Source organism: Megalops cyprinoides, chromosome 11 (assembly GCF_013368585.1).
Source record: "Megalops cyprinoides isolate fMegCyp1 chromosome 11, fMegCyp1.pri, whole genome shotgun sequence".
Classification (NCBI taxonomy): Eukaryota; Metazoa; Chordata; class Actinopteri; order Elopiformes; family Megalopidae; genus Megalops; species Megalops cyprinoides.
In genome coordinates, this window is record NC_050593.1 from 20,077,545 (window position 1) to 20,094,516 (window position 16,972).

The 16,972-nt window shown below is 39.6% G+C and overlaps 1 protein-coding gene across 1 annotated transcript in view; it reads left to right on the top strand.

The window, feature by feature from the left end:
- Positions 1–13,523: 13,523 nt before the first annotated feature.
- Positions 13,524–16,972, top strand: part of LOC118785865 (anosmin-1-like) — a 50,179-nt gene continuing 46,730 nt past the window's right edge. The window contains exon 1 of the mRNA XM_036540812.1: positions 13,524–13,846. Coding sequence (XP_036396705.1) covers positions 13,655–13,846 — 192 coding nt within the window. The 5' untranslated portion in view covers positions 13,524–13,654. The remainder of the gene's footprint in view (positions 13,847–16,972) is intronic.

Sequence of the window (16,972 nt, forward strand, 5' to 3'; positions counted from 1 at the left end):
TGCATTTAGCAGTAATCAAACCACCACACAACTGGAACACTGCGGTAAAACATAACCGCTATCAAACCACTGCACAGCCTTAACATGATGGTAACAGGTAATAGTAATCAAACCTTTCACCTTTCCTTCAGTGCTCTGTGTTCTACACCTTTGACAGGTTGAGTTACACTGAAAAGAGAATGAGCTAAACTAGAAGTGCAGTCCTCCCATTACTATTACCATTTATTTATAATAGAGGTAGTATTAGGTGTATTAATTAAAATTTCTAATGCCATTGTGATATTTTGTCTCATGATTTTAAAAATATATTTTAGTTTACTTTAGTTTACTAAGACAGAACCCTTAAAGCTATAAACACCACACAAAGTTTAACATAGGGCTGTATGTGGCAGTTTTCATAATCTCTGCCTAACCACTTTACTAATACCCTTGTAATTAATTGAATGCATGACTGCCCCTCCTGTATAGCTCATGAATTGTTACAACTGTTTCTGGAAGTCTTGTTCACACTTTCATTAACATAAGAAACCTTGCACTCTTTTTGTTTCCCCCCAAAAGTGATTTTCACAATTAAAAATACATTTCATGACATAAACTTAATAAAAAAAACAGTGAAATGTTGTCTGCAGAAGGTTCTTGTCCCAAATACTGTGGGGTTTTTTTGTTTGTTTGATTGTTTTGTTTTGCAGATTGATTTAGAGAGGTTTAAGGTTAAGGTTCCTCTGTTAAAAATGACTTATGCTAGGGTTGGGCTGAATATTAATTGTTCCTAAGATGACATCACCTGACTCTCTGTAGGCTGTGCCAAAGGCCTGCCAGACTAATGGAGTATTTCCTAACCCAGGTCCTGGGGGCCCACTGTGCCTGCTGGTTTTTGCTCCAGCTGAGCTCTCAATTATTTAACTTAATTGGGTTCAACTACAATGGGTCTGTTTTGGAAAACACCGCAATTTATCATCTTCCATTCTATTTCACTCTTTTATAGAAAAACTAGTACATTTGTTTAAAAAAGGTTAAGATTTGTCCAGTCCTCTTAATCTCAAATGACATGAAAATAGATTGCCCACATTATTTCTGGTCTCTTCCACACCTGTGACAGAAAAACACACAGGATGAAATGCTAGTACCAAAGGGTAACTGCTTTGATAACAGGAAGTGCACTTCAAATGTACGGCCTGGGCTGCAAACACATTCAGTCGTGGCAGTTTATTTCGGTGTTGCCATTGCTTGAAATGTCAGTGATTGCATGTTTCCATGGAGATGCTGACAGCTGGGCACATGTGGGCGCTTTCTGTTCACCCACTCTCTTCGGTGGTTGGATTGGAACAACTGCATACAGTTTTGCCTCAATCATCCCCGCAAGTGCCGAGGTGCAGGATTTAATGTCTACACAACAGATTTGCTTCATCAGCTGTGTGTATTCAAAATGATGGTATGTACAGCACTGAGGCCTTTGAGCAAACACTGACACCATTCACATGGAAAATGTTCCTATTCAGACCTAAATTATAGGTCTTCATAGGTCTAACTATTAACTTTCACTATAACATTGCCTTAGATATATGCCACAAATGTTCACATCATTGACCTTCCAATGATGAACAATATACCACTCAACACCATCAGACAGCTGTTAGGTCATAGACTGATAATGACCAGTAAAAACAACAATCCTTTAATTGAGCTTTGTCAAATGTTCATTGGTTATATTTATATTACTCATTGTTAGAATGTCATTTATGTGAACATTTGTGGTATATTTCTACCTTATCTGTATTTATAAACTAGTGTAACTCATAGGCCCTGATGTCAGAGCATGCCTTTAAAAAAGCAACAACAAAAAATCAAATTCACTCTGCGAAATATTTTGATTTTTATCTTACTTTCTTTAGCAGGTTTCCTTGGCCATGCTATTTTTCTTTTTTGCATTTGGATTAATGTAACACCTTAGCAAATAGTGCTGATTCAGTGAATAACTAATTCAGATGAGAATATTTAAAAGTGGAACTTTTCTCTGTCTTTGCTTCCAAGAATGTTTTCTGGTAGGTATTGCCCCATGTGATGTCCACTACCAGCCTTGATAAAATCAGCAGAGACCCCAGCCACTCTGGGAAAATGCTGGCAGTATACTAACTCAATCACTTCAGCTAATAAAGTTTGATCTTCAGCTTCCCAACACATTGCTGCAACCCCCCTCTTAAAGGCACAGTGTGCTATTTATTTTGTCTCAATGGTAATCTACAATTTACCCCCCATGCACAATTCATAATGGCATATGTTTATTATTTTTATTAATTCTTTATTGTTTTGCTGAGAGTACGTTTTCATTTGGCCTTAGCTGTACAGATGTTAACATACAAGATCTTCATTACACTTTGCTTAGCATTTTACATATTTATCAGCTAAACCAACATATAACATGGAGAGTGGTCTTTTGAATGATGCCAGTACCCAATATCTGAACCATGATAGTTATGTACAATAGCATTGCCATCTAGTGGTCATATTTTGTAATTACAGTTACTCTAGGTGAGACCTCCCCCTCATTGTGCATAAACAAACAAACACACACACACACACACACACACACACACGTACACACACAAATATATGCATATACACATATTCACACATATGTATCTTTACATATGTCAATGAACATGGGAACAGTATTAAATATACTCTGTGTATGAAAATGTTTGTATATGGTTATTACGGATGTATGCTGGTGGAAATGGAAAATGGAAATTCTTCAGTAAACGAATTATGGAAAATATAACAAGCACCACCTTGCATTAAGAATAAAGCTCATCCAATCTTGCCATCTAGATAAACATTATCAAGTTGTATTTCCAGACAATCAATCAGAAGGGATGTCAGATGACAAAAGGTTGGCATCACAGGGATATAAATAACAGATGTCCTTGTTTCACAGAGTATACTACAGTTGCCAATACTGTGGATGTTTTGAGCGAGTAACTAATAATATTACCTTCTGAATGTAATCTAATTTTTTTTCTCATTTCAGAAAAGCAACATGTTTGCAGCTGGCAAATTTGACACATCCTTTCAATTTTCGCAGAACAGAAAATTTGTGGAGAGACATACTATGAACCTGATTGGATTTTTTTTACTGCTCTGTTGGGATCCCTTTCACATTTGGCATTTAATTTTCAATTTCCATATTATGTATCACTTTGGCCTAAAATGACACATTAGTTTAATTTTACATAGCTTATTGCTATCCGTTTGTTGCCTTGGAAGTATGTGACATTTTTCCATGTGGTAGTACAGTTCCCAAAATGCAAATTACAATGCTCAGAATCACAGGGGGTCTGATCAATTATTTTGCTGAAAAATGTGACTGCCAAACCCCAAAAATAGAGAAATGCTGTGAAAGTAATCAGTGTTCTCATTATATTAAGTATGTCAGAACAACAGGTTATTGCAAGGCCCTGCTAGAACCCCGCACAACCAATGACAAATATGGTGGGCTGGTTTATCAATAAACAATAATGTATTTATTCTTTTGTATTGTTGAAAACTGTCAAAAAAATCCACTGTACATTAGCAAACAATTTAATGACAACCTCTTTATTTATTTATTTTACACAATCATCATTATTTATATATATTTTTAAATTGCAAAAGTATCACACGGGTATTAAGGAAGACAAAAGGAGAAAGTGAGTTGTGTATTCTGAAAGGATGGATCTATTGAGGAATTGCTAATGTAACTCATTAACCTAGTGGAAGGGGTGGGGACCTCTTTCTGCCCAGATTGAACTACTGAATGTGATTGCTCATCTGTCCCCGCGGGAGACAGCTAATAGCAAGATGCTGTGGATTTGCTAAGGTTGCATAGTAGACCCAGAATTTGCAGAGCAACTCGACATGCAATTGATCATTGTGCAGAAGCATTCATTACTTAAACACATAGAATCAGCTACAGTATTACTTTCTGTCTACTTGTCTTGAGCTACGATAATACTCACCAAATGTATACACAAAAGCTCTTATCTGTTAATCCATGTGCAAGGTCTACACTTTAAATTCTACAATTATTTGAAACATGAAAATAATGAAATATGATTTGCAGTATTTGTTCTGTAAAGCCTATTGCACACATCATGATTTTAGACAAGAATAGCCTTTTTTCACCTTTGGAATCACCAGGCTCCTATCTTCCCAGCATCCTCTACATTCACAGCAATAGCACAGAAGCACAGAAACACAGCAGCTGCAACCCTCAGGATACACCTGTATGGACCCAATGACCATTTCTGCATTATGCCCCCTGGTGCACCACAGCAGGACACATACTGAATGTAGGACAGTTGCATCCACCACTGATAGCATCTGAGCACATCAGGGGCACTTGATGAGTCTCTACAGGGTGTTGTTGAGAGGTACAATAGAGAAAAACACCCCAGGAGCTTTGGTAAATGGGGGGTTAGAAAATCAACTGGAGTGGAAATAGACTTCTCCAATCAACAGTCGACAATTTATTAGAACATGCATATGGAGACAAACAGGTACAGCACTCTGAACCTATTGAGGTGTGAACCGCAAGCCCAACTTACTGACTCCAGAGGAATCCCTTTATACCCTCAGCCCCCCCTGCCTTCCCTGCTAAACTTATCTTAAGTTGACCAAATGATGACTCCAGGCCCTTGTGGATTTGGAGAATTACTTTGGAGAATTATGTCTTTGCCTGATTTCATGGCAGGCACAGCAATCTCCCTAGGGTCATCTCAAGTGGCAGCTTGCCTGACTTTGGGAGAAAGAAGAAAAGGTGCTAGAATTTATACTTGACACCTAAAACACGATATCCATGTTGTGAGGAAGGTAGACAAAGACTTACGACAATTCCACGTTAACACTACATTACACTCAGTTAGCAGATGCTCTTATCCAGAGTGACTTCCAGCACAGTAGAACATAAGTGTATCCATTCAAGTTAAATGAACCAATATATATGTATATATTATATATATAATACACACACGCACACACACATATATATAGAGAGAGAACTATGTTCTGTTACTGCAGACCCCCAGTCATTGTCCAGTCAAGATTCCATCTTGTGATGTCTTGGGCCGCACAGCTAAGCCTGTACTCCTTACAGGAGTAAGGAACACCTTAACTAGTTGAGCCAATTTTTTTTACCATAGATGTCATAAGCTGATAGGAAGGATATAGTGACAATACCCTATAAAAGATGACCATTCAAAAAGATGACATACATTGTAGGACTTTTTGCCTTATCAATATTGCACAGACTCTGCCCAGATTTACAGATTTGTATAGTATGTAGGTTGTGAGACATAGTAGGCTCAAACACTACGCTGTTCCAGTAGTCAGTTCCCATAAAAGATAGCGAGAGAGCCATGGAATAAGAAAGTGGCAATAATGATGAGATCAATGCAATAGCACATACACAAAACTGAACTTACAAAACAGAACTTACAAAACTCAGAAACAATACTAAGGTTTTTTTTATGTCCCTGAATTAGAAGTATCCTCTGCTGTAAAATATCTGTACATGCTACCAAGATAATAGCAAGCTTGCACTTAGTAGGCCAATACTTGTAGCTGCATTGTGAGGTAGAGAGACACAACTACTGTGTTCCCCCATTTCTAAACTTATCTGTTGTGTCAGCCCCTAACTTTGCAGTCGTCAGCCCCCATAGTAAGTCAGGTAAGGGTGAGATAATGAAAAAATGTAAGTGTCATTTTTAGTCCGAGGATTTAGGAACTTTAAAAAGATTGTGTGGGCAGTGCCCTCTGGTTATACAGCTTTAGGATGTGTACAGTGGGAGGAAACAGGATCTTTGCTTGATGGAGAGCTCTGGGGAATGAAAAGACAGGCTTGGACAGGATGAAAGCTGTCACCATTTGCTTGGCAAACTCCCCTGTCCAGGACAAGTGACACACATTTACATATTTAAATGATCCATCCAGCTCAATACGCTCATATAAAGCACCTTGTCTGAGAGTACAACGGTATTGCCTCCACCTTGGATTTGAACCATCAACCACTCTGATTGCAAATCCATCTCCCTGACCTGTAGACTACACCATTACCCAGTACTCTACAGTGCCACAATCAGTATAGAACAACATTATAACACCATTAAATAACTACTCAAACACTGTTCAGTCCACAGCAACAGAATTTCTGGGAGTATAGTACTTTCAATTTTCATGGATCTGGCACTCCAGCACCTGAATCACTTCTACACTGCATGAACACTGGTGGAGATGAACCGTAGAAATGGCTCCGCAGTGTATCTGTCAGTAGAGCTCTAATGTGCAGGGATTATTTTTCCAGCCTCATGTGAAGCATAAATGTTTGCTAAGGGAATACTGGAAACTCTTGCGAGTGCATTGATTGAGGGTAAATTCTTAAAGCTTAACCCTGTATAAACAGAGTGAATCATATTAAGCAAGCAGTGCTCATTCCTGGCATCTATGCGCAAAGAGAACAATTATCAAAACCAAACAGTTCGGAGCAGACAAACAAAGCCCTCGCCATCTGATGCAAATTGAGGACAATCCACTCCTTGATGTCATTCATCACATAATGTTTTCCATTGTGGTGAAATGATATTTTTGGCATCTCTGAGGGGAAAAGTCAGTTATGATTAACAAGCCTGAGATAGCTGTTTCAGGATCCTTTTCAAATGCTTAAAAGGGACTAGGGTTTCAGGCACAGTAAATGTCAATAACCTCATCAAAGTTGTGTGTAAATGTTATAGATATAAAAGGGGCAATGTTGGACAGGATCACCCGTTTTTATCACACTCTTATATGGTTATTGCTGTTTTACAGACACATCTGATGTACAGTCAGATACAGACACAGTCAAGCCTTCCACAGCAAAAAATGATCTGCTGATCTTATACTTTACAAATATGTAACTGTAATCGTTATTTGTAGGCAACCATCTTGATTCTGTCTTCTCACTGAACAAGTTCAAGTATGCACATGACCTGTAATGTGTTGGCTCAAAGCAGTTCAACAACCCCTTACTCTGCTTAGATTTGCATATGTCCATTTGGTATCTGGCTTAAAAACATGGAAACTGAAGGAAACAAATTATTATGCCATGGGCCATGGTTATATAATCTTCCAGACTTCTGAAGGTTTTTTTTTGCATGCAGTCATACATAAATTCCAGTACTTTTATTTGCATTGAAAAAATTCTTTTCTCATTCTTCATTTGAAATGAGTTTAAATATTCTCATTCGAAAAAATTTGAAAATTGTTTTTCATGTTTTTTGTTAGGTAATTAGCTAGTAGCAATGGCGTATTTATGGTTCAACTGAAACAAATACCTGTAAAATGGAATCTTTTACCAAACTGAGTAACTATATGGACTTTAACCTTGATCATTTTGTGTGACAGAGAAGAACATTTTAATGTCTATGGCATGCAACTCATTTAAATAACTGCAGGTGATGAACTGTCCACACTCCATTAGTGATTTGTTGATTTAATCTAAATGTTTTAATTTAATAAATCTCAGTTCTGCCATTCCATTAAAACAACACTGTAAACTTCCACCTTAAGGAGGTGCAGCAGGAGGGAGACACAGCTGATTATGTGCATTAATGTATGGTAACGGGATTAAATTCATGGATTCATATTTGTCCCAGTGCTGTTACTAGCATGGAGACTGTAAATACTGTCCTCTAATGTCAGAGAATAAATTTACTGTTAATAATTTGTCAAAAATGTATGGGCTTGATCTGGGCTGACAAGACTGGACAACAACTTGGGAAAAAATTAAAATCCTTTTCATTAGGGCTCCCGAGTGGCAATCTGAGTGTAAACTGAATGCTATGGCCTGGGTTCGAACATGACCGTGTCATTAGTCGACAGTGACAGGGAGCTCACAGGCGGAACACATTGGCTTCGTTCTGCTGGGGATAGGGGTGGGTACATTGGCAGGGACTTCTGTCCCATTAGCAACAGCGACCCCTGCTGGTCGGTCAGGCGCCTGTGGTCCACATGCCAAAGCTGCATATGAAATGTCTTCCTCCGACTCATCTCTGTGCTAGCTTAGCTTGTGGACCGCAGTGTGAAAAGAAGCAGTGGACGTGTCTTGGAGGAGGGCACGTGCTTGTCCACGCTCTCCTGGATTGACAGTAGGGGTTGTGCAATAGGACTGAATGATAACAAATTGGACATTCCAGAAATCGGGGAATTAGCCATTCCAAATTGTGGAGAAAATGGAAAAAGGGAAAAAAAAAAAAATCAAATTCCTTTTCATTTATGATCAACCAATTGGTCTTTGATTTTGACATAACATTCACATTATCATGTCTATGTGCATTATTATTGTAAGATAATATTCAATCTAATTAACATATTTTCAGATGGTCCTCCTACATTTCATCTGTGGATAGAAGCTGTACTCAATTCTAAGACATGAATTCATGTCAGATTTATTAAGTAATCTATTTAATATCCAAATCCCTAATACACCAGGCATAAATTTGAACATCACTCCATGGAAATGTAACAAGTACAAGAAGCATTTTAGATTAATTTCATTCTGAGTTATGCGCCTCAGAAATACTCTCCTTAATTGCTCTGATTATGCGTTTATTTTCACATTGTCTTTGTATGCATACTTCGTGTCTGACCTTTCCACTCTATACATGCTTCTAACAGCATATCTTTCTTCTTTCATATGTCTGCAGAATAAGAGATGACCACTGATTTCCTCCATAGAGGACTCTGTGAGAACAAGAGCTAACATCCGCAGAGGCTTTATGAGGGGGCTTTCAAAGGTTAGAACCACCCATTCAGTGCTGGATCAGAACCCGTTGTGGGGTCAGTGGGATCCAATTCTACCTGTTGAGTGGGCTTTCAGGTGAAGAGAACTGGGGAGACAATGTGAGCATTTGATGTAGGGTCCACTATCACTGATATGTGACATAGGATACACTGGTATCCTGTTACCGGTGCAAGTCATCCTTGTGAGGAGTGATCTTCCTATCCAGTGAGACAGTGTCTATTCTGTGGCAGTATGGTACACTTTCTTTTGTGCCTTTTGCCAACTTTGAAGCATAAGTATACCACAGATCAATTAGGTTTGGACTATACAATACAGTAGTGAATATAATGTGCCTGATTTGATGAACACACATATATATTGCTCTTTGGTTCAGGTCATTCTCCAAATTCACAGTCTGCAGTATTGGTAAGAGGCATTGGTCTTCTGTGATCCACCACACAGGAGGCCTCTGTTTCTCGAATAATATCACTCTCTTTAAAGTGTTCTGCTTCTAGTGGTTTTTTCCAAATCGCTAGTCCTTGGACGCTGTCACAGATTCCTCCAAGTTACTGTACATCCAATGCCTACAGGTCATATTTTGTTAAAACAATATCCTCCTGAGCAGTGGCGTACCAGAACCCCGTTATGAACCTGTACGGACAGTGACATCACAGCACCCTGCGATACACAGCTACGGCATCCCCCATCACAAATTAGACCTGTCAGTTCTATCAGTAAGAAAACCCAGTGCCAAACTTATAACATAAGCCCTTTCTTAATTTGTTCTACCTGTGCGGCAGGCCACTGATAACAACAGATGAAACTCTCTGTCTTCAAAGAGGTGCGTCATTGTGTTTGTAGACATCTCGGCTTGCAGACTCATGTCGTCCTATGGTGAAACAATACTGAGGTGATCCATAACAGACAGGCTGTATGCAAATAACCTGTATACCTTTATACATTTGTCTTTATCATAGCACTTGCATTATCTAGTTACATTATAGGCTTTATGGCCTGTGATTTTATGATGTAAGGTTAAACTGTTAAACTATTCCGAAAAAAACCCTCATGCAGGTCTAAAACTAATGCATCATTGGATGGAATTTAACCTATTTACATAGTTTGATCCACACAGAGTGAGGAAGAAGTTTAGAAAGCATTGAAGGGTATTTTCATAAAAAGTCACTCTGATACTGTATATTTATTTTGTTTAATAAAATGGAAGAATATAATTTTCAGTAAACAGAAAATGTTAGAGTGCATTGAGTAAAGACATGAAAAGGATATTTCAAAGCAGAATACTTTGTCACAAACATCTGATTCCTCTTAAGAATAACGGTTCCACTGAAATATTAAAAACAAACAAAACAAGTAAATCAATCAGCAAGATGGCCAGGATTAGAGAGGCAATATATTTCCTTATGAATTGCTTAAAATAGATCTTTCGGAGCCTTGCACTCCAACTCTGTTCCTGGAGGCCCACAATAAATCGTCTTTTTCCAGATGTCTTGAAAGCACTAACATTGGAGAATAACCCACTAAGAATGTATGGGTGAGGCTACATTGCTTAAATCAAAACAATAATTAATTGAATCAGGCCAGTAAAGGCCTGGCTGGAACAAAGTCTGTAGACAGTATGGCCCTCCAGGACAAGGGTTCAGTAGCTCAGTTTCAGAGAGTGCCCCTTGAATGGTTCTTCATGGCTAAGGACCCTCAAGAACCCATAAAAAATCAGCAGATGGACGAATGGCTGCTTTATTGAATTGCATACACTACCTTGAGTGTTGTTTGAGTATTCCCTCTGTGCAGCTCTCAAATGGTATAAAATATTGAATGCCTGCATACAAAGTGGATCTCTCAGGTCAAGGTTGTCTCTAAAAGCTATTTTTGGATGATCTGCTTGTCCCTTCGCAGGTGTGTCTGACAATGGGGACACCTGCAGCTTTTGATGTCATTGCACTGACATGCAAGAGAGATTTTTTTTCAAAAACATAAATGGGGGGGAAAAAATGATGCTGGTGCAGTGATAATAAAAATGACTTATGTCCTACCACCAGACCTGTGCAGACAAACCATGTGTTTTCAACCACAAAAACAGGGAAAAAAACTGCGGTTGTACAGGTGGGATTAAATAACAGTAATCCTTCTCATTCATCTTCAACAAACCTTGTGAAAAAATATTTGAGGCAAACTCCACATGATTGCTTTCATTATGACAGATTAATTTCCTCTTAATATTGATTAAATGCTTATGAATTAAATGCTCATCAGAGACAAAACTATCTCTCTAAATATTAAACCACCACAGTCAGTAGTCACTACACGTTTGATGAGTTATTAATGCAGTCACCAACTATATTAATATATGCTCCCATGCATTTGAACCAGGATGGTGGCAGTTTATTTACACATGTGTACACATGTTGCTAGTAGAGACCTCTGATAATTAATCATCTGAATTAGGCTGAGTGACGTAGGTGGCTCACGTCAGGGCCCACCTTTTCCCAAATAAACACCATGGCCCCTTTACCCAGTTTATGGCCTGAGTTCACTGTTGGCAAAGGCTTTTCCCAGTCAATGAAACTGTTCAGTCGGAGGGATGCGACTCCCCCTGGCTCCAGGAGACAAGAGGACCCCACACAGACAGCGTGTTTCCTTCACCACACACCATAAAACTCCTGCCACACATGGCTACAATAAGCCAGCAAATTAAGCTGCTACACCGCATTTTTTAGGTACACAGACATCCGTGTTTAAAACGTTTTAAGAGTGTCGAGGGAATTCTCACCCCGAGTTACATTGTGCGGTAAGACCACCTGGGAAACGTCAATCTCTATGACCAGCATTTGAGAAGGGAGCAAAACTGATTTTCAGATGCTGGCGGTGGAACAGCAGGCTTGGTCACATTCTACAAATGCCACACATGAGGGTGCGTGCAATGACGCCAGGTAGCCGAGCAGCTGACATTCTGCATCAAGTGAATAATGTGTTGTCCTGGATGTGTGTGCAAAGCGACAGTACTACAAGTGTGGTCTTGGACATTAGCGTGCTCAACAAGGAGTCTGTTCACTCAAGTGTTTCCCCATCCCTGGGAGTCATCCATGCTTTCCAAGATATACTGTATGCATGAAGGGATTAGTTTCATTAGAGATGTCAGGACTTAAGTATTTGGCACAGAGCATCACGGGCCCAGGGCGTTCTGGCAGCCAAGGCCAAGTGTAGTGATTAAGTGAGTCTCTTTTTTTTGTCCCATTCTGCATACAGTTAACCCCTAAACCTATAAAACTTCATTACATTCTAATGTTGCCCTTGTAATAGTGCTCAGCAATGAGCTCCACAAGCTGAGAAAAGTAAAGTATGAGCACCTCGTAAACCCCCTAAGGAACTTTTGTATTAAATACCAGCTTGAGCAAAAAAAAAAAAAAAAAACCCCAAAAACAAACAAGGAAAAAATTAAATAAATAAACGCCGGGGATTTCACTCCCTGTTTCCAACATGTCATATTTTCTCCAATCCTTGGGCCATGAAAACATGCCAACATTTGGAAAGCTGTTTTACGGAATTTGTTTGTGATTATTTTAATTGTTTTTCGAGTAAAACTGCTGTTGTTTCCTAGCTACTGGTAAACGTAAGTTGATGAGGTTCTGGTTGTAGTTGAGGGGTTCCCTGGGAAGTTGGCTGACTTCCTGCTGCCCAGACAGGGCTGTGGTGGGGCCCCTTTAGACTACATGTCTACACCAGTCTTCAGACATGTTGTGTCATCAGTAGATGGCAGCAGGTCCAAGCCTTCCCACAATTCCATGGCACTGTGGATGCGGAGGAATCAATGTGCAATGAAAATATGCAGCAAAGGTTTCCTTCCTTGAGCTAGAGTGGGCCTCTTGATGTTATTGGCACATCACAATGCTAGTTGTTCATCAGCGTAGTCCATGCGGCTCAGTCTATGAAATGTGCTGCCTTTCTGGGCACATCTCTACCTCTAAGTGAAGTGTAAATCCTCCACAAAGCAGTTTCGCTATTCTAACAGAGCACCATCCTATTTGAAGGTATAGTGATGTAGTGGTCGTGGTAATAATGTGTTGCATGTATGTGTGAGTTATTTTCCTCTGTTTCAAAGGAATGACTTCATAGATTTTATATTTTTAGATTTTTCGTAGATTTAGTCATTATACTGTCCACATATTTAAGCTGTCCACAGACATGTGTCCAGACTACTAAATGGAGCATTCATGCTATCTTTATATACTCTGCCTTACACCTCTTGCATAATGGACTCTTCCCTGACCATTCTAATCTGAAAGTGAAGTGATTAAAAAAAGGAGTGGAATGAGACACCAAACACCCCCCCCCCCCCCAAGTCAACCTATCTAATCCTGTATAATGCATTTCTTACCAAACACGTTTCTGGTATACGTCCTGAATTATGAATTTTCTCATTCCCTAGTTTATTTTGTTGATACCCATGTGAGTGTCACGACATTCTCTTTTTGATAATTCGACTTACAATGTAATAGCGTCTTGAGACTCATCTAATATAATTCCAATGCATAGTCCAGAAAAGTTATATCTTAAACGGAATTTATTTCCCTATTTCGAATTTAAGACTGGTTGCTTATTTGCTGTAAAGGGGAGGGTACGTTGCCACTCGCGATGAATTGTGCGTTTCAGCTCGATTGTTTCATGCCCTACCTGGAAATACGCTACAACAAAATCTGCCAATCGCTTCGGACTCCTCCAATAGCGCTCCGCACGCAGTTCTGGCTCCTCCCCCGAGTGGATTATTGAAGTTTCTTTAGTTTGTACAGCGGAGTCATCACGCAGTCTATGCTGCTCAGAGTGCGGAGATAAAAACACGAGTGCACAATGTTTCCAAGAAACCATAGCGTGTACCTGACCCTGTTTCTGTGGATTACAGCTTCCTGGAGCCTCGCGAATGCCGCTGCGAAGAAGCAAGAAGAGTCCTTCTTCACGGGTAGCATTTACCGTGCAAGATGCGCTTCGAGGTGTCTCAGCCTTCACATCACGCGCATATCGGCTTTTTTCAAGCATTTTCAGGTAAATCGTGTCGCCGTAGTATTGTCTGATGCCTGTGAATATGTTTGCGATCTAAGCGCAGTAGTTTATTATGATGCTTCTAAAGTCATGCTTGCGCGTGTTCTTGAAGACGCACCTTTAACTGATACTGGTGGCAAGCACATTAGTTGAATTTCATTGTCGTCCATGCGGCCGTTGTCATGTATTGGGAGTATACATATGAAACGAATTAATTATTTTTCAGGCGCAGTTTGTTCTGAAAATCCGACTCTTTGGCCTTTCTTGTTAAGTTAAAAAGTGTGAGTCAAAGTTGCTGAAAGGGTCTGGGTTGTTACATCTCAGTTCAGACAGACGGATACAACGTGTGGTTTGCGCATAGAAGTAGCCGCCGAGGTGCGTGCGATGCGCCAGACTTGTACTAGGTAAATGATTAAACGGCTGTGACATTTGTATTGAGCGATATTCGAGCTGTCCTCCAGGCATCATGACGAACTTCATGGGGATAAATGAATGAAAAGACGGGCAATACTTTGGTTGGGGACTGGGAATGCGCTGTTAAGTGAAAGATAGCCTGCCGGGACACATCGTATTGTGATAAGACCGTTTTAGGACGGAATTGAGAAGACTTAACTTAAACGACCCTGTAATTATTAGGAAGGAGTGACACAAAACAAAGTCTGGTTTTGTAAGATAATGTATTTTTAGGTGTTATACCGTCAGTTATTTACTTAATTTTCTGTAAAGATATTTTGGAAAGAAAAGTAATTTCATTGTGATCTTGCCTTGTAAAGTAACCAGCCAAGAGGACTTAACAATACTGTCAGTCAGTCCTCAGACACCACAAGTTTTATACATGTTTAGAGCAGAGTAGTGTCTTAACCCACCGATGTTTACTAACAGTATGTACTGTAAATATATGCAAAATTACAAAAAGTTAGACAATTTGCCTTAAAAATCCTTGTCTATATATATATTTGTCACTTTATTTCTCAAAATCGATCGCTTTGCTGCTCTTAATCGTAACAAAACTATCTAGTTTACATGAGTTAAACATTTCTTGTCATGTTATTCGCCAAATTTAATTGTATTTGATTTAATTGCATTTGGTGATGCTAACCAATTTAGCCACGTTTACTGTTTAAACTGCTTTGTCATTTATCCATTTAATGTTAATATCCGTGGAAATGTAGATATTCATCCATTTGTCCTTTTAATTTACATTTCCGCTGACTAGTCTGTGAGCCCGTTATTTGCAAGAATTGGCTGTCCTATGCTCTGGGCGATCCGGTATGTCGTGTCAGAAGTTGTTTTTCACTCCTCGCTGGATGCACTGTTCTCTCCCGAGGCGTCGGTGAAAGGGATTGCAGCGGGGCTTTATTTCGTTTCCTTGGACGAGCTATTCAAAGTGCAGGGTTTTTCTGAAGTGAATGCGTTGCATTTACCAACGAAAAAAATCGGAATGATTAACCCCTGGGGACTTCAGTCGTTGGGAACATTTTCTACTCTGTAATAAATGTTACTAATTATGGTATGGTTCATTATTATAACAATAACAAATTAATTCATGACATGAGCTGCAAGAGTCAAGACTTTGTGCATTGTATTTGAAACCAAACCGATTTTTGAGATGAGATTGTTATTATGAATGGTCGGAAGGTAAACATTTAAATGTCCTGCATTCTTCCTGACTAAATGTAATTTAAAATAGAAGGAAAGTCGGCCAATATCTTATTAATGATTAAGTAGTGGATTGCAAATGGTTCAGGCACATCAGACACCAAAGTTCATTTACAAGTTGAAAACATTTATTTAACAACATCAACTTCAAATTATGCATAGAAATGATTGCAGTTGTTGCAGTTTGCCAAAAGTCTGTCATCTCCCTAATACATGCAAATCTCTAAAACTGAAAGCGAAATATAATCAACTGTCTGGCAAGACAAAAATGACAGGACAGGAACACATGTTCCCTGTGGTGATTTTTCAAAGCCATAGTGGACACTTAGCATGTTCGGCAGTGGGGAGATTTTGCTGGAAAAAAGGGCATGTTAGTGCCCTGATGAGACAGTCTGGCTGAACAGGCACGCATGTCTAACAATAGCCGAACGCTGGTTTTTTGATGCACAGTGAATTCTTTTGGGGGTACTGTGATCTCAACAGGCCTTCCATGTAGAAACAGGAGGTCTGGCCAGCTGTAAAAACACACCCCTCCTTCTCCTGCCCTGCCACCAAATGCCACTGTCACACCTCTCACATTGTCCCCTCTCCCACCGATGCTCTCCTATCAAGGTCACCTCACTTAAAATAAAGACTTATAGTGCAGAAATACTTGTTTGATACCCTGCACTGATTCATTTACTGTTTCTAGAGCACTGGAGGCAGTGAGCAGACAGATCTTTGGAGTTCTCTGAACTCAGAGATAAACATTTTAATCTTTTGATTTAGGGAAATTCCATCTTTTGTCAGTGTTTTGTACTTGGCATAATTGTGGAAAATGTAGATGGTGCAAGAAAGATTTTCCATCATTTAACTTTTTGTATGACCTCACATACTTAAAAAAGAACATTGAATAAGGACACTTTTTAAGTTCTTGGGAATTACATCAGTATTTGTACAGTGCTAAGGTGGTTAATGGATTTCAATGCAAAAACAAATACTGCCTGTGCTCTTGTGACAAAATGAGCACTTCCTAAGTTAAAGTTTGTTCTGAAATAACCTGTGCCCTGAAGCACAGCTGAAACTCATAGTGAAACCAATGCGCTAAGAACCCATTCAGAGCTGTGGAGCGTGAGGTGTAAAAAAAAAGAGCTTTGTTGAATATCATGCAGATCAAGTCTTATGTGGTGATGATTGGGGCCACTTTTCTCACACACATCTGGTAGTCCCAGAGTGAATGGGAGACTTGGATCATGCAATATTTACATGGAAAGAAACCGGCTGCGTTTCAGCAACGCGTGAACGTGGCAGATGTGCTGCACAGCCAGACCTGCTTCATTGTGTGCCTTTGACAGCTAGGAACCAAATGAAGCCATTGTGCCGGACAAATTGGCGCGTTGAGGGGAGCGCAAAGGTATGCAGTGTTTAACGGGCAGATGAAACGTGGCCCCTGATTGGTCACCTACAGTAGGCCCCCCACAGGGCCGGGTA